The 18,071-nt window shown below is 40.7% G+C and overlaps 1 protein-coding gene across 2 annotated transcripts in view; it reads right to left on the bottom strand.

The window, feature by feature from the left end:
- Positions 1 to 7,142: 7,142 nt before the first annotated feature.
- The window catches only part of nr2f6b (nuclear receptor subfamily 2, group F, member 6b), a 12,149-nt gene continuing 1,220 nt past the window's right edge, over positions 7,143 to 18,071 (bottom strand). Inside the window, exons 1-4 of one of the 2 annotated variants that reach the window (XM_060941629.1) lie at positions 17,708 to 18,071; positions 14,898 to 14,992; positions 10,009 to 10,581; positions 7,143 to 9,745 (exon numbers count right to left, since the gene is read on the bottom strand). The exon at positions 17,708 to 18,071 is cut by the window's right edge and continues 1,220 nt beyond it. In XM_060941629.1, coding sequence (XP_060797612.1) covers positions 9,471 to 9,745; positions 10,009 to 10,581; positions 14,898 to 14,992; positions 17,708 to 17,976 — 1,212 coding nt within the window. In that variant the 5' untranslated portion in view covers positions 17,977 to 18,071 and the 3' untranslated portion in view covers positions 7,143 to 9,470. Of the gene's footprint in view, positions 9,746 to 10,008; positions 10,585 to 14,897; positions 14,993 to 17,707 lie in introns of both variants that reach the window. The other variant, XM_060941628.1, reaches the window with a different exon arrangement.

The raw sequence follows: 18,071 nt of genomic DNA, 5'->3' as shown, positions 1-18,071 counted from the left end.
TTTGCTCTCCTGAGTACTCACTGTCTGAGCTACTCTGGAATCGCTCCCGCTTCGCACGAGATGCGTGGTCTGATTCATCTGAAGATGGATCAGGGAAACTGAAGCGCACTGGCCTAGGTGTGCTACAGGCCTGGGCTCCAGATAAGCGCAGGATGGCTCCATCTTGGCTAGACGACGGAGTCGTGTAGCAAGTTGGAGTTTGGCGGGGTGTCTGGTTCTCGACCAGATCATTTACGGTGTCCGGTTCGGACGCCTCTTCCCGCTCTGAGCTTTGGCGCATTGTTGGGGGTCTTTCATGCCCCTCGCGCTGCTCATGGGGGGTCTGCTCCTGGGCAGCCCTCTTAGCAACCATTTCGGCTTTCTCTAGCCGTTTGGTGCAATCATCAAGGGAGGTCTTCAAGAGCTCACACTCCCTATGTAAATCATTATTATCGGCTGTCAGCTTGGCGTTGCTGGTGGTCAGCCTTTCAACCTCTCCGCGGAGGCATCTGATTTCTGAATCAGCATTTTGGAAGTATGATAGGAATAGCTTACCTAGTGCTGCTTGGACACAAATAGTTGTTCTTTTTGGATCTCTCTCATGTTTGTTTGAATTATCCAAGTTGTTTTGGCATTCACTCTCACTCGTGCTCTTAATGTTTGCCTTTTCGGAAGCAGAGCAGTGAATGAGGTCTGCGATGACCTCAAGGAGAGACACGTCTTGAGCGTTGTCTTCCATTTTTGAGACATGAGGGGATCCCATTTTACTTAGGCTGGATACTAGATAATTAATCAAGTTAATTATTAATTTAATCATAATTAAGATTAACTATGTAATTAATAAGGTTTATTTGGAAATGCTCTTATCCTAAGTTAAATAGGTTATGAGTATTTGTGATATGGTTATCACACTACTGTTAACCGTTTTAGCACACCTGGGGATATACCTTAGCAGTTGCTGAATTAAACTGATAGTTTATTTGTTGTTGAAAAATATTCCAGAAGTCAACAAACCAATTGCCTCACACGGGGCACCAATTTAACTGTGGGTGCAATCAGTTAATTATTGATATTAAGTGATCAATCTCGTTAAATCAGTCTCATTAAATTTTGAAGGTTAATAATTAAAATGAATCAATCCCATTGAATCGTTTACTTTGACTCGTTTGAATTGAATCATACCATAGAATCAGTCTCATTTGAAGTGAGTCATTCAGTGAATCGTTCAATGAATCGTTTAGTGAATCATTTAGTGAATCGTTCAATGAATCGTACCATTAATCCTGGTGCTTAATAATAAATTACCAAACAGCTAAATTATGGTATATTTCCAAATTATTACAATCACTTACCACATTACATAACTTTTATATGCATCCTTTTTGAATTCTTTGAGAAGATTGGGGACTTCAGATATTGTTGTTCACACAAATAAACACAGTTTGTTTAATAAATGAATTTATTATACAAAGATAAAAAGATAAAAATAATAAATCAATATATACAAGCAGTGAGGTGTGTGTGTGTGTGTGTGTGTGTGTGTGTAGGACTTAACCATGTGTTTAGCCTCGTGTAGCTAACGACACGTGGTGGAGGCCTAGCTTGTTGGTAGCTAAACAAAAGAATGTTATCTAAACAGAACAAAGGATTAGCTCTGTGTTTAGCCTTGTGTTGCTAGTGTGAGTTTGCTAAAGGCCCTATGGCCTAGCTAAAGTGTGTTTATTAGGCCTGGTGAGGCCTACTGAGCACGTGTTGCTAAAGACAAGGGTATTAGCCGTAGCTAACTAAAAGCTAGCTTGTGGATTTCTAGCTGAGGTGTGGTTTATCAGGCCTGATGAGCACATGGTAGGCCTTGATTAGCTTTGTGTTGCTAAGCAGACAAAAGGGAAGCTGTAGCTAACCCACTAGCTCATAACCATACTGAATCCACTGAAATCTTGAGATCAAGATGTATAATAATGAAATTATAATGTTAGTAAGAATAAAAGAGAGAAGCATGCGCAGCCTATTAAACAATTGAGAGAACATAGAACCAAAATAAATCAACACGCTGCGTGTCTAACAGTGTAACAGATAAACCTGGGTTTAAATTCACACTATTTCAAATAAAAGCAAATTCCTAAGACTATCCTAATTATGCCCAAATGCCAAAATCTTACTTAATCCTGCCTTTAGCAAGATATGAAGAACTATTCGCCGGTGTAGTTTCGGGCCTCGCCGTGGGAGCACGTGAGCCGCTCGTGATGGAGGCGTAGAAAACTTTCGGGTCCAGCGGAGCACTTGGGTGGTTCCTGTGGAAAGCAGAGGATTCTTGGTCCGAACCTCAGCGTTCGTGAGGAAAAGTCTCTGATCAGAATAAGATGCACAGCTCTTTTGAGTTAAAAAGGATTCAATCGCTTCTTAACTTTTAACTGCCTGGGCTGCAGTCGTGACGTCACTTCTAATGCAAGTAAACCGGTTGTAACTCAGGTTGAGTTTAAAGATCGCGCGACTGTAGAGTTTACCTTTGCCAAGGGTAAGAAAGAAAATCGCGCTGAGTGATGGATCTTGCAAGAAAGAAGACGTCTTTTTGGGTGGAGAGCGCCTCTTTATACGTCCAGATTCATCGGAAGCCAGACGTGAGAGACAAAGATGGTGGAGCTTCCGCTTGGATTTATGCGTGCATGGCAGACTGACGTAGGTGATCCCGCCCACGCGTGACGTAGGTCACACGGAAGTTGCCTGGGAATTGTAGTTCTGACACAAGATGGCGGCATGATACCTACAAACGCGATAAAAATAATACCAATAAATCTAGCTAACTGAAAGATTAACTCAAAATTTTTCGCAATTTTTTTGGCCCCCATATACGAGGAGAAATGACTCTCTCACTTTGGGGGTTTCCTGGTCTAAAAATAGACCGACACGTGGTACACAAGAAGGGGAACCTGCCGATGACATCACATTTCACTACCGCGCGGAAATTAAAAGGGTAGGTGACTTTGGTCGCAAAATTAATATACTTGTCATTGTCAAAAAATTATGTTTGATATATCATTTTGAAGCTAAAAGATTTCTCTATCTAGTCATGTTGTCATAAAATATATTGTATTTTATGCCAAAGAATACATCCAATGGTGGAATGGCACTTTAAGAGGCCAGTGCTGTATCATCGCTCAAAGGTGAAATTAGTCCAAACTTCAAGTTCCACGACGATGTCTGGATTCAAGAGTCACTTATTCAGTTTCTCAGTAGATTTGAAAAGAAACTGGTTGCCTCCACATTCAATTCCACCTCATTTATAATTTTTTAAAGGGCCTCAGTCAATGGCAGAAGATAATTAATACCAGGTGAAATTGGAGTGTCTGACAGAGAGAGAGAGAGAGAGAGGAAAAAGTATGACACTAAATGAACATCCTTTTCTCCCCCCAGAGCTTTCATACTTTCAGTACACTCAAGAGTGTATCATGTCACAGACAAAACTCTTCAGCTCTTGACTGGGAAATCAGGATGAGCTCCTCAACTCTTGAGTTCAGCAAGTGGCAGCATAATTTCTTACCTGTAAATGAATCAGGATGCATATCCAGGTATTTGTTTTAGATTTGGTTAGGGTTAGCTACAGGTGACATGCTTCTTTTTTTTTTAACATTTGACTGTAGAGATTGCTGTTTTGAGGAGGAAAATGTACAGCTTTTATCACAGCTGGCTAACTTGTTGCTAACAAAAGACCCAAAGTCCATAGATTTTTCCCACCGTAGCTTGGTGGTATAAAATGCCATAATTCCGAGCTCCGACTTTGTGATTGCAGATAAGTCGAATACGGCATATCCAACATCACGCAAGCAGTGTCACTTGCAGCACAAGGGGACAATGGTGTTTTTTCCAGAACATCTGGGCTTTTAGCAAGAATTACAATGGAGTGCTAATTTATGGCCTGTTTACTCCTAAAAGGTTATATGAGCTAACCATGCAGTGTGCTAAGTACCTAGCAAGAAAAAGTAATGAAGCTACCGCTGCTTTTATGCATAAGGTAGTATAGTTTACTACATAATATCTGATTTTAGTGTCGCAAAACAACTGTATCTGAACTGTAAAGAATTTTTTTTGGCCCTGATTACGCTTGTAAACTGTTTGTTCCACTATTTTGTCACTGCATTGAAATCGTAATGCCTTCTTAGCTAATTCTGCTTCTGAAAATTATAGTCATGTGACCTGAATGGCTCTGCTAATTAATCTAATAAGATGGAATGACCCTAAGGGTGACAGGGATATTAATGGAATCGGCAAGGGTACCTGAACAAGAGCACAACTGAAAACAGTATGGAACCTACAGAGTCAATTTGATGCTGCATTCAGTCGGTTTGTTTCCATGTAAAGTGCAGTCACTCTCACACTCTAGTTTATCTATTAGTGTTCTTATTTAGTAATTTTTTATTCTTTTGTAGTATAATCTAGTTTATCCATCCATCCATCCATCCATTATCTGTAGCCGCTTATCCTGTTCTACAGGTTCGCAGGCAAGCTGGAGCCTCTCTCAGCTGACTATGGGTGAGAGGCGGGGTACACCCTGGACAAGTCGCTAGGTTATTGCAGGGCTGACACAGACAAACAATCATTCACATTCACACCTACGGTCAATTTAGAGCCACCAATTAGTCTAACCTACATGTCTTTGGACTGTGGGGGAAACCGGAGCACCCGGAGGAAACCCACGCAGACACGGGGAGAACATGCAAACTCCACACAGAAAGGCCCCCATCGGCCACTGGGCTCGAACCCAAGACCTTCTTGCTGTGAGGTGATAGTGCTAACCACTACACCACCATGCCGTCCTAGTTTATCTATTAGTGCTCTTATTCATTAACTTTTTTATGCTATTGTAGTATAATCTAGTTTCTTATTAGTGCTCTTATTTATTAACTTAAAATTTTCACAGGCTTTTTGCACTGAATAACTGACTGATGGATGTGCGAAACACAATTTCATTTTTATGTGCAGTGTAAAAATGACAATAAAGGAAATCTGAATCTGTATCTGAACACATAGACTTACCTATTTTGGATATTAATCTAAAACAAAATTATAATAAAATATAACTGAAATGTGATTATGTGATCTTATTAGCACTTTGTAATCTGGTGAGTGTATTTTTAGAAACTGGAACTTTTAAATACTTCAAATTAGCAAATAAACAGCAGTGAATATATGGAGAATATTACATGGTTGCACGAAGATGTGAAGTTTATCTTCGAGTGGTGAACATATTCACGAGTGAGCAAAGAGAACGAGTGAAAATATTTTCAACACAAGAAGATAAACTTCATATCTTCATGTCACCATGTGATGTTCTTTATATTATATAGACACATCCACAAAAGAAAAAATGCAAGTTCATCAAAAGAATTTTAATTTTGAACCGGTTCGCCATTTTGACAAAGCATGGCCAGTCATGGGGAAAACACTGAGAGTGAGGTCATTAGAGTGAAATATTGGAAAATGTGTCACTCAGATCCATGATGTATTTCATATGAAAATTGCAACTTTTTCAACACGAGAAGATAAACTTCATATCTTCAGACCAACCTGTTATGTTCCTTTTATTATATAGACACATTCACAAACAAAAAGTACCCAAATTTATCAAAACAATTCATTTATTTCCTCACGAGTGACATATAGAGATTTATGTCATGGTTTTGGTTCTCCGTGCCCCGGATGTAGCTCCTATGAAAAATACAAGTGGCGTATTTCCCAGTAAAACACTAGTGTCCATATAATATATATATTTATTATATAGACACAATTGTCTTATTGGGAAATACGCCTCTCATATTTTTCATACAAAGTACAGCTGAGACATTGACTAATATATTTTCCAATATCTTTACTCGTGGGTGGCACGGTGGTGTAGTGGTTAGCGCTGTCGCCTCACAGCAAGAAGGTCTGGGTTCGAGCCCCGTGGCCGGCGAGGGCCTTTCTGTGTGGAGTTTGCATGTTCTTCCCGTGTCCGCGTGGGTTTCCTCCGGGTGCTCCGGTTTCCCCCACAGTCCAAAGACATGCAGGTTAGGTTAACTGGTGACTCTAAATTGACCGTAGGTGTGAATGTGAGTGTGAATGGTTGTCTGTGTCTATGTGTCAGCCCTGTGATGACCTGGCGACTTGTCCAGGGTGTACCCCGCCTTTCACCCGTAGTCAGCTGGGATAGGCTCCAGCTTGCCTGCGACCCTGTAGAACAGGATAAAGCGGCTAGAGATAATGAGATGAGATCTTTACTCGTGAGGAAATTGATTAATTGTTTTGATAAATTTGGGTACTTTTTGTTTGTGAATGTGTCTATATCAAAAAGAAAATCACATATTGGCTTGAAGATATGAAGTTTATCTTCTAGTGTTGAAAAACTTGTATTATTCATATGAAATACATCACAGATCTGAGTGACATATTTCCTGATATTTCATTTCGATGATGTCACTTCCAGTGTTTTCCCATTGACTAGACACGCATTGTCAAAATGGCAAACTGGTTCAAAATTAAAATTCTTTTGATTAACTTGCGTATTTTTTTTGTGTGTGTGTGTGGCTGTGTCCATATAATAAAAAGAACATTAAACGATGGTGCGAAGATATAAAGTTTATCTTCTTGTGTTAAATAATATTTCACCACTCTCAGGTAAACTTCATATATATATATATATATATATATATATATATATATATATATATATATATATAAAGGCCGTTTTGTGTGTGTTTATCTAGCTATCTATCTAGCTATCTATAAAATTTTTTATCCACATTCACTGGATATGAGCAATCACGTGCTCTGATTGGCTACTCTACTACTAGCCTATCAGCTCATATCCCATGAGTAGAGAAAAAAACAAAATGGGGGAGCGTTTTACTGAACCAACCGAGGACAAAATAAAAACTCTACTCTAAAAGAAAACCCCCAAAAATTGTGATCAAGTATTTAAAAGAAGCAGAAATAGCTAAAAGAATATAGCTATTGGTTTTTTTTCCCCCAGTAGCACCTGTTCCACACTCCAGCCCAGTCAGTAGCAGCAATGCACCTTTATGTTGGTTTACCAATCGCCAAAAAAAAAAGCCTAAACAAGAAGAAACACCCCCCCAAAAAAACCAAACAAACAAAAAACATAAAAAGCAACAAAATGTGGAGTAAAAGTATTTGATGGTAAGAGCATATCTTTTTATTTTTCAAGAATTATTATTATAACATTTTTCACAAATTCCTGTTGTCATTTCCTTGGTTTGTTTACATTCTAAGCGCAAATGATTTTGTTGGACGTTTTGTATAGTTTTTATTTATCAAATTTGCTAGAAAGATAAAAATGCTCTGTTTCTCAAAATCCAGTGAATATGGATAGAATAAAGCAGTTATTCCATGAGATGAGATATATATATATTTTTTTCTTTTTAATTTTTTACATATTGATGATAAATATGGGGCAGCACAGTGGTGTAGCAGTTAGCACTGTTGCCTCACAGGTCCTGGGTTCGAGCCCAGCAGCCGATGAGGGCCTTTCTGTGTGAAGCTTGCATGTTCTCCCCGTGTCTGCATGGGTTTCCTTCGGGTGCTCCGGTTTCCCCCACAGTCCAAAGACATGCAGGTTAGGTTAACTGGTGGCTCTAATTGACCGTAGGTGTGAATGTGAGTGTGAATGGTTCCTTGTCTCTATGCCCATGTTTACATTAGACCGTATCAGCGGATCATCAGATTAACGTTTTTAAAACGATTAGTGTGCACACAGCAACACCAATACACAATTTGCGTGCACACAGCAACGCCAATACACGGATACGCTCGGCTCCGCAGGCATCCTGCGCTCCAAATCACTCCGCCCTGAACAGTGAGTGCCCTCTGGAGGGTGCGCACTCCGGCCCTGCGCAGCTCACAGAGCGCGCGAGTGAAGTGCACAAGCCACAATTCGGGACTGAGCCGCTGTGTGTGTGATCCCAGCGCATATCACTTACTACTTGCAAGTGGAAGGATGGCAAGCCTAAAGACAATCATAACTACACAATGGGCAGTATTTGCATCAGTATTTGCATCAGTATTTGCAGTATTTTCATACTTTTATACTCTTTAATGAAAGGTGATACAAGGCGGAAGTCCGCGCCGTTTTTCAGCAGTCGCGTCACATGACCAACGCCAGCGAATCAGGAAGGTGGATGTCACAGTGACGTTGTCCAATGAGACGCCAGCTAGAGCTCAGCACAGCGTATCCGCGTATTCTCAATGTTTACACAGCACCGGAGCTGACACGATCTGGATTGAATACGTGGACGCTGGCGGATTCCCGTTTCCAGGCGGTTTAATGTAAACGGACAGTGCATCCGCGAAGAAAACGAGACAGATACGGTCTAATGTAAACGTAGCCTATGTATCATCCCTGCGATGATCTGGTGACTTGTCCAGGGTGTACCCCGCCTCTCACCCATAGTCAGCTGGGATAGGCTCCAGCTTGCCCGTGACCCTGTACAGGATAAGTGGCTACAGATAATGGATGGATGATAAATATTAAAAGCTCATCACTTTTTTATGAATATATACGTCAAATCAATGGACTGAAAAATAAAATACTGTATCTCAAGTGTCTGTTTACTGATAAGCCATTCAATTTTAACTTTAAAACATACATCATATGTGCTTGAAGAAGCACTCTGACTATAAAAGAAAACCATATTTCCCTCAGTACAAAATGACAAATGTGGTTTTCCTGAAATCCAGAGATCAAAGAATAAATTCCAGTTTAGTCACAATTTCAGCACAAAATATTCAAAGTGTTTGGATGAATGCTTTAATTATTTGTATGCAAAAATATTGGATATTTTTCATGGCCAACGGTATGAAAATTTTTTGGACCCAATTAAGTAAGAGTACACAGAGCTCTTTTAAACAATGTGACCATCACATTTTACAATACATAATCACTACTGATTTCTCAAGTAAGTAGCACTGCAGTCCATGGCAATACCTTCATGAGTAGGTTAATTTTTCTAAACTACATAATCAATTGTTATAATTGAAATAGTAATTATTCTTAGGTATAGCAGGAACGTTCCTGTAATTGGTTAAAGCTGGACCTGGATCAGTCATATATCACAGCGTTGAGATGTTCACCTCTGAATGCAATGCCTTAAATGGATTGTATTTTCCTTTACTAGTCATAGTTTCTTGTCAATGATCTGTCACTGTGCTTATGCATTTACAATAGAGTCACCTCTATAAGTTCTGCTATTTACGTAAAAAACCTGAGGTATCCCAAAATCAAGTGACACTATTCGTCTGCCCAAGGACATGTGACAGCGTATTGACCTTTGGCCATCCTTGTCCATGTACACTAATGAGCAATGAGATGCTGCAACACAACATGAATATTCTTGCAGCAACTAAAAGGAAATTACATATCACAATCCTATAAGCCCACACAGAACATCAAAGTCAAAGTTTGAGTGGCTGACTGTTGTCTGCTCACAAGGTGTCTGACCCAGCTACTGTCCAGGCACGTAAGGCCAGCTAATAGAGCTGCCAGAGAGCTGCATGTCACGAATGAGTGTCTCGATGGGCGTCTTGCCCACCAGCCGCATGAAAAAGAGCTGAGATATGAGGTTTGCGGGGACAGCTCTCAGTGAGGGCAGGCGGAGAAGGAGGCGACCGAAGCGCTGTGGTTGAGTCGGATACTGCATGCGTTCGTATTCAGTCAGAGCCACCTGAGCCTTCTCCTGCAGACTCTCCACATGGGCTGGGTCTGTCAGTCCACATGCATCTGTTAGAGATAGATCAGTTAGTGAGATGTTAGTGAGGAATAGGCACTCATGTACAAGTGTAGCCCATGTGTTTAACAAAATTCTACAGACTGAATAAGTGGTCATTTTGGAGGTGATGAAAAAGCAAGATCTCACTGTTTGGTGATTTTTTTTTTCTTCACATAATAAGTCCTTTAATATTTTTCGCCAGGTGTGTTTTTACATAGATGGGCCTATTCCTAAGATGTATGGTCGACCAAAGACATGAAATAGCATCACTTACCTGGTGAAAAGAGGGCTATGGCTTTGAGGCAGCTGTATTCAGCAGAATCAACCTGTAGTCGTGTGAGCTTATCCACCTGGTCTTGGAAGACTCGCACCTGGTCCATGAAGGAGACCACACGCTCAGCAGACATGGGAGAAGCGTGGAAGCCAGCAGCAGCCAGCAGAGGGGCCATGTGTAGAGGCAGGGCTGACTGTGCTGCATTGAGGATGAACAGTTCACTCCAGCTGAGGCGCAGCAGGGCCACTTGCTCCGAGACAGGTAAGTCAGGAAAGAAGGGAATGTTCCGGGCCCACTCAATGGTGCTGAAGAGTAGTCGGGCAGCCAACTCACAAATACTATCAATGCCCATGACGGAGCCGTGGCCTCCAGGTAACTGTTGACCACACTGAGCTCCGTAGCGGCTGCTGGGGTAAGGTTCAGCTCTCAGGAGCTGTGAGATAAGCTCAGGCGCCGGCTGGCCATTGAAAAAGTCACTGGCCATGCCTGGTCCTCCTGGCCCACCTCCACCAGCTGAGACCATGGAAGTTGGACTGATACCTGAGTGTGATGGAGGAATGCGTCCACGCTGGACTGCTACAGACAAAAGGAAATTCTGTTTTTAATGCCATCATGTATAATATGTTCTAAATATTATGCTTCCAGGACAAAATACAAGAATCTATTTCTACTATTTGCTTCAATAGTGAAAAAAAGTAAAAGATTTGCTGAGAAAGGAAAAGAATTTGGTGGTACATTCAAACAAATTAAATAAGCTTGAAAGGAAGTAGTTGATAGAATGAATCAAAAACCTTCCCTGCATTCCAATACATGTTTTAACACCTTTGCTTTATTTCACCATTATGACTCTGAAGTGCATTTCAACCATGTCATATGTGGGTTGAGGATTTGCCCTTGCCTTTGCCAGCAAGAGCAGTGTATGTTTGCTTTTTTTTTTTAAATTAAGTCATATCAGATTTCTAGGTTTGCTAACAAACCTAGGTAGCAAAATAAAGTAATAAGTGTTACAACAGGTCATGTATAGACAGAATAGTTACCTCCTAAAAACAATTTAACTCCATAAAGCTGCAGGATATTATTCTGTTATCCATTTTATGGTTTTGCATTCAGTAACTACTATTAATTATTTAACAACTTTAGGTGGCACAATGGTTAGGATTTGCATGTTCTCATTGTTCCTGGACCTGCGATGACCTGGCAACTTGTCCAGGGTGTACCCTGCCTCTCGCCCATAGTCGGCTGGGATAGGCTCCAGCTTGCCTGTGACCCTGTACAGGATAAGCAGCTACAGATAATGGATGGATGGATGGATGGATGGATGGATGGATGGATGGATGGATGGATGGATGGATGTTCCTGGATGGGTTTCCTTCAAGTGCTCTGGTTTCCTTCCAATCCAAAGACATGCAGATTAGGTCAGCTGACTACTCTAAATTGCCCATAGGTGTAAACGTGAGTGTGAATGACTGTCTGTCTCTCTGCATTAGCTCCACAATATATTGGTGACATGTCCAGGGTCTACCCCACCTCTCACCCAGTGTCAGCTGGGATTGGCTCCAGCTCACCCCCGACCCACAATGGATAAGTGCGCTATAAAGAATGAACGAGTTAAACTAATAAAAAATGTATGTAGTTACAGTAATGAAAGCCTGAACCTGCTGATGGGTTCCGTGCATTTAAGATACTAAACATTACCAACGTGAAGCAATTTATTGCTCATTCCTCAATCCCAACAGGTTCATTCACCAATTTCAAAAAGGAGCATGCATAATGTGTATTCTGATCAGGTTGCTCTTCTGAAGGAAACTACAGTCACATAGAAAGCCTTCAAGACCTGGATTATTCTGCTACTGCATACTTGCAAGCAAATGAGGCCTTCATACAGATGTTCGCATCGATGTCTGCCTTCATACTTGTATGTAACGTGAGCATGAACACTAGGGGGAAGTATCATGTGAACCAAACTAGAGAATGTATTGAAATCATTCTCATGGCTACATCACAAAGGAACGCATTCGAAGTACAATTACACGCACAACAGCAGTTGCGTTGAAAGTTCCTCATGAGTGGGAGAGACGACTCTTTACAAAGAAATGACAATCATGAAAGGATGTTTTGTAAATAAAGCTACATTTTACTAAAAAGTGTTTATTTCCCCTATGTATGGAGGCTTTTGGGACACCCTGTAGAATATCCAGAAAAGTGAAAGTAAACATGAGCAATCTCTTAGCAAAAAAACAAATGATGAATGTAAATGTAGAGATTTTCTTAATTCTAGGTAAATTTCTTAATTCTATGTAAACTAGTGAGTTTCTTAATTCTGTGCAAAGCAGGTATGACATTGTAAAATGGCAAGTCTTTGATGATTGCTCCAACAAGCCCAAATTTAGTTTCTACTTGCAATTAGTTCACCATTAGTTAGTTTTACTATTTGACACAAAAATGGAACAACCATGGTTGCATGTTTCGTTTTCATTATCCTCTCATATACAGCCTCTTATTAAATGTGTATCGTGACATTACAAAGAACTTGGAAATAGAACTCAACACCAACAGCATCAACATGGATGCTTCCACCACCAACATAGCTAGTCCTTTTTGTTACTAATTTTTATGCCTTAAATACCCTTTTAACATAAAATAGAGAGAAAACGCTACTGAATAAAAACTATTTCATACACTTGCCTTTGCTGTGACCTTGACCTATTTTGGATCAATTCTAAAATCTAATCATTTCATCTAATAGGTACAATGATAATTCCATATAAAGCCTACAAATATTCAACTATTTCTGCTTTGCACTAACAAGAATCTTGGACAAATGCACAGTTGGACACATGGACAACCCCCCAAAAAAACAACAACAACATAATGCCTCCACCACCTAGGGACCGTTGGCATAAACAATGTAAACAGACCTTGGAAGGAAGTTGCAGAGAACAGTGTTGCCTCTGGTGAGTGTACATGGCTAGTATGCTTCGCTTGCTTTGCTTATCTGTTAATCCACAGGATAGTACTACATGTCCAAGGGACAGTCTGGCGGTGTGGTGGTTAGCACGGTCGCCTCACAGCAAGAAGGTTCTGGGTTTGAACCCAGTGGCCGGCGAGGGCCTTTCTGTGTGGAGTTTGCATGTTCTCCCCATGTCTGCGTGGGTTTCCTCTGAGTGCTCTGGTTTTCCCCACAGTCTAAAGACATGCAGTTAGGTTGATGTGGGGTGGCCTTGGGCTGAGGTGCCCTTGAGCAAGGTACCTGACCCCTGACTGCTCCCCGGGCGCTCTGGTGTGGCTGCCCACTGCTCTGAGTGTGTGCGTGTATTCACTGCTTCAGATGGGTTAAATGCAGAGGATGAATTTCACTGTGCTTGAAGTGTGCATGTGACAAATAAAGGTTTCTTTTTCTAATCTAGAAGTGACGTCTCACTTGCTAGGGTTATCCTGTGTTTGCTGTTTGCTTTGTTGCTTAGTCAAATGTTAGTATGAACGTAGGGTTTATGAACAGGGCTAAACTGATTTTAGAAAGCATTTTTCCTCGGGTTTTGTTATGCATGAGATTTTTTTAATGGACTATACTTTCAGAAAGTGGTTAAGGGAACACTTCCCCAGCCCTTAATACACTGAAAGTACTAAATGTGATAAAGACATTTTTTGTTTTCACTTTCTTTTTTTACATTTATATTGTTTACATTTGATGTTTGGGTGGCATTATGGTGCAGTAGTTAGCCCTGTTGCCTCACAGCAAGAAGGTTCTGGGTTCGAACCTCATGGCCAGCTGGAGCCTTTCTATGTGGAGTTTGCATTTACCCTTGTATCTGTGCAGGTTTCCTCCAAGTTCTTTGATTTACTCCCACAGTCCAAAAACATGCAGATTAGGTCTACTACCTACTATAAAAATTGCCTATAGGTGTGAATGTGAGTGTGAATGGTTGTTCGTCTCTGTGTTAGCTGTGCAATAGACTGGCAATCTGCCCAGAGTGTACCCCACCTCTCACCCAGTGTCAGCTGGGATTGGCTCCAGCTTCTCCTGTGACCCTGAAGGACAAGTGATATAGATGATGGATGGATGGAAGGACATTTGATGTGCATTTGTAGGAATATTATTCTGAAATTGGATTGCCCTGCTTCAACCAATCAGCATTCAAATGATGCCTGGCTGACACACAGCACCACAGATACACATGACACAGTGTTAGCTTCTGGGATGACATCATCCATCAGAGTCTATCACTGTGCACCATGCTTACCAATAAAACCACGCTTCCCATGATGGTAATTGAGGTCTCATGATGCTGCATCATGACAGAGAAACACTAATATCTTGATGTTTATTCCTGAGATACAAGACCCATATACTCAACACATCACATACTCGAAAGTGCAAGGGGAAATCTGTATGTCAAACACGAACTGGAATGCAGGGCTTGTCTTGCAATAGAATGTTATAATAAACCTTATCGTTTTTGATAACTCTGTAAAGGGAACACTGTAACCTCCAGACAAAAAAAATTGCAATTCTGCCATTTGTGCATGCTTTCATCAAGGCATTATTCTCATGTCATGTGGATTTATAGTTGGCAGCTCGGTGTTGAGCAGCACAGCTTGGAGAGCAAAACTGCCTCTGGCATTGTGCCTGCCAAGGTCACATAGGGACATCAGCACTGCAGGCTTTGGACTTCTGGTTGAAAGCCACACTGAATTCACCATTGGATATTAATTACACTAGTAATTAAATAGCTTTGACTGCTATATTAATTTTTTTAATGGCTATTGCAAAAATACACTACAACTGTATGTACTAGTATATGCATAATACTGTATATGCGATATATGCTGTGTCATGTATAAGCACCATATCTATTTAGCAGAAGTGCAGTGAAAGCTGGGACAGTTACCTTCCTTTCTCATACCCACACGAAAGCATTTTTTCAGACGGCAGTATTGACACTGGTTACGATGATGTTGATCAATCTGACATTCTCGATTTGATCTGGAAAAAAAAAAAGGTATGAATGAACATGATGGTGATTGTTTCCTGCATTTCATGACCGATACTAGGATACTACTAATTCAACCACTAGAATTATATCAACAGGAATATCTATGCTAATTTATCCATTTGATTATGATGGTTCTCATTAAGTTTCAGGTCAGTTTTTCCTTTATGCTGTTAAATGGTTCTGTTACAAAAACAAGAGATGACTTTTTGCTTCTTTTTGCCATGATATTGCTTGGCAAAGTTTAAAAATCTGTTTTCTTGAATTAATTATAAAGGCCTGAGTGATCTTGAAATAGAAATGCTGCCAGTAAAAGAAGTTGAATTTTCGCAACGTTTTCTATGGTAGTGACATCCGCTCCAGCATCCATAAAGAGCTGTGCACAGTTGGTATGACTGCCAATAAGTAAATGCAGTCAGAGCAACTGTGAGAAAGGCAGTTGAAGAATGAATATTTAACATTGGCTCTAATTCTTTAAACAGAGAGTCCTAGTAAATTGATGCCAGAGATGACTGGCCTTGGTGGTGCGCCATGGTTGAAGGCTTATCAAAAAAAAAAAACTGGCCTTGGCAAATCATCAGCCCACGCAACCTCGACACAACTGAAAGAACACCATTCAATTTGCACATTTCTGTAGCAGCCAGTGTGTTTTATACTTGAGAGAGAGTCTTTGTAGTGACAGTAAATCGGGCTGTGAATGATTAATATAATTTGCAGATGCACAGAAAGGACATCAAAAGTATTTTGAAGTCCATTTGTTCATAAAAGTATTATAAACAATATGGTTTGAGCTTCAACATACAATATATTTCTTCAGGAAACTATTACTTCATGTATCTTATGTTGTATATTAATCTAAACATTTCTACAAATTGCAACAATATGGGAAATATCCACATACTTTCTGTAAAATACTGGAAACACATTTGATCATTTACATACCATGAACAAAGCATTCTGGGTCAATGTTCCTACAGCCACTCAAATCTTAAAGTGCCATTCCACCATTGGATGTATTCTTTGGCATAAAATACAATATATTTTATGACAACATGACTAGACAGAGAAATCTTTTAGCTTCAAAATGATATATCAAACATAATTTTTTGACAACGACAAGTATACTAATTTTGCGACCAAAGTCACCTACCCTTTTAATTTCCGCGCGGTAGTGAAAGGTGATGTCATCGGCAGGTTCCCCTTCTTGTGTACCACGTGTCGGTCTATTTTTAGACCAGGAAACCCCCAAAGTGAGAGAGTCATTTCTCCTCGTATATGGGGGCCAAAAAAATTGCGAAAAATTTTGAGTTAATCTTTCAGTTAGCTAGATTTATTGGTATTAGCTAGATTTATTGGTATTATTTTTATCGCATTCTATCCACCATTGCTGATAATATGTGCCACGTCACACGTCACGTGGTACACAAGAAGGGGAACCTGCCGATGACATCACGTGCGGAAATTAAAAGGGTAGGTGACTTTGGTCACAAAATTAATATACTTGTCGTTGTCAAAAAATTATGTTTGATATATCATTTTGAAGCTAATAGATTTCTCTATCTAGTGATACCATTTATATATGTTGTCAAAATATATTGTATTTTATGCCAAAGAATACATCCAATGGTGGAATGGCACTTTAATATATTGCATAGTGTAAAAAAATATATATTTTAATCCCTTTTCTACATTTAAATGGGAAATGGTGTATTTTTTAGACTTACAAACATTGTTCTTTAAAGCAGTTTTGATTCAACTACACTTATTTATACATTAACTAAAGGGCATTTAATTAAATAGTGTTGATCGTCCGTGTGTGTTTTTTAGGTTTTTTTTTTAACAATTAAGACCATTTAACACTTTACCTGGAGTCAATTTAGCTATAAATTACCATATGAAAAGCACAATTCACACCCAAACAACAGAGTTCATGGAAAGGTCAGTGAAGTTTGCATTACTTTTGTTTAATTTACATTTGTCATTGCAGCCACTTTCAACAGAGCTTATGCAATTTAAATGAGCATGTTGCACTTTTAGGGACTGATTATTGTTTCATATTATTTATTATGGGGCGGCACGGTGGTGTAGTGGTTAGCGCTGTCGCCTCACAGCAAGAAGGTCCGGGTTTGAGCCCCGTGGCCGGCAAGGGCCTTTCTGTATGGAGTTTGCATGTTCTCCCCGTGTCCGCGTGGGTTTCCTCCGGGTGCTCCGGTTTCCCCCACAGTCCAAAGACATGCAGGTTAGGTTAACTGGTGACTCTAAATTGACCGTAGGTGTGAATGTGAGTGTGAATGGTTGTCTGTGTCTATATGTCAGCCCTGTGATGACCTGGCGACTTGTCCAGGGTGTACCCCGCCTTTCGCCCGTAGTCGGCTGGGATGGGCTCCAGCTTGCCTGCGACCCTGTAGAACAGGATAAAGCGGCTAGAGATAATGAGATGAGATTATTTATTATAGTACACAGTTGTAATGTCTAATCTGACTCAATGCAACATAAAGTAAAATTTGCCTCAATTAGAGCTTGATCTGGCTTTAGATTGCCCTGTGGGACATTTAATCACCAATCCCTCAGGCTGTAAGCGGTGACGTAATTCACATATGTCACGAACAAGGCTCGTTACTGTCCACGTGCTGGCAGATAGCTCACCCTGGATTATATTTCGGTTTTGTGTTGCACTGGATCACATCGAGTCTCAAAGAGTCTCTTACCTGCATGTGTAGCTGAGGTTGCGACGGATGCTCCTCTTGAAGAAGCTCTTGCAGCCCTCGCAGGTGAAGACGCCGTAGTGCTTCCCGCTGGACTTGTCGCCGCACACCACGCAGTCCACCACGCAGGCCTTGTCATCCTCTCCACCCTCGGCATCGCTGTTCCCTGCCTGGGGAGAGCTCTCATCCTCCTCCCCCCGCAGGTAGCCCTTCTCCCCCAGGCCATTGGTGCTCCCATTAGGGTTGCCCCATCCCCCACCCACCATGGCCATCGCTGTGTGCACCACCAGGGCTTTTTTTTTTTTAAATGAAATCCTCTACAAGCAGTGAGTATTCAGACTTGCCTGAGATCGTGTGTGTGTGTGTG

Source organism: Neoarius graeffei, chromosome 15, assembly GCF_027579695.1.
Source record: "Neoarius graeffei isolate fNeoGra1 chromosome 15, fNeoGra1.pri, whole genome shotgun sequence".
In the NCBI taxonomy this organism is placed as follows: Eukaryota; Metazoa; Chordata; class Actinopteri; order Siluriformes; family Ariidae; genus Neoarius; species Neoarius graeffei.
The sequence above is the reverse complement of the archived record's forward strand: the minus strand, read 5'-3'. Positions and strand labels throughout refer to the sequence as shown.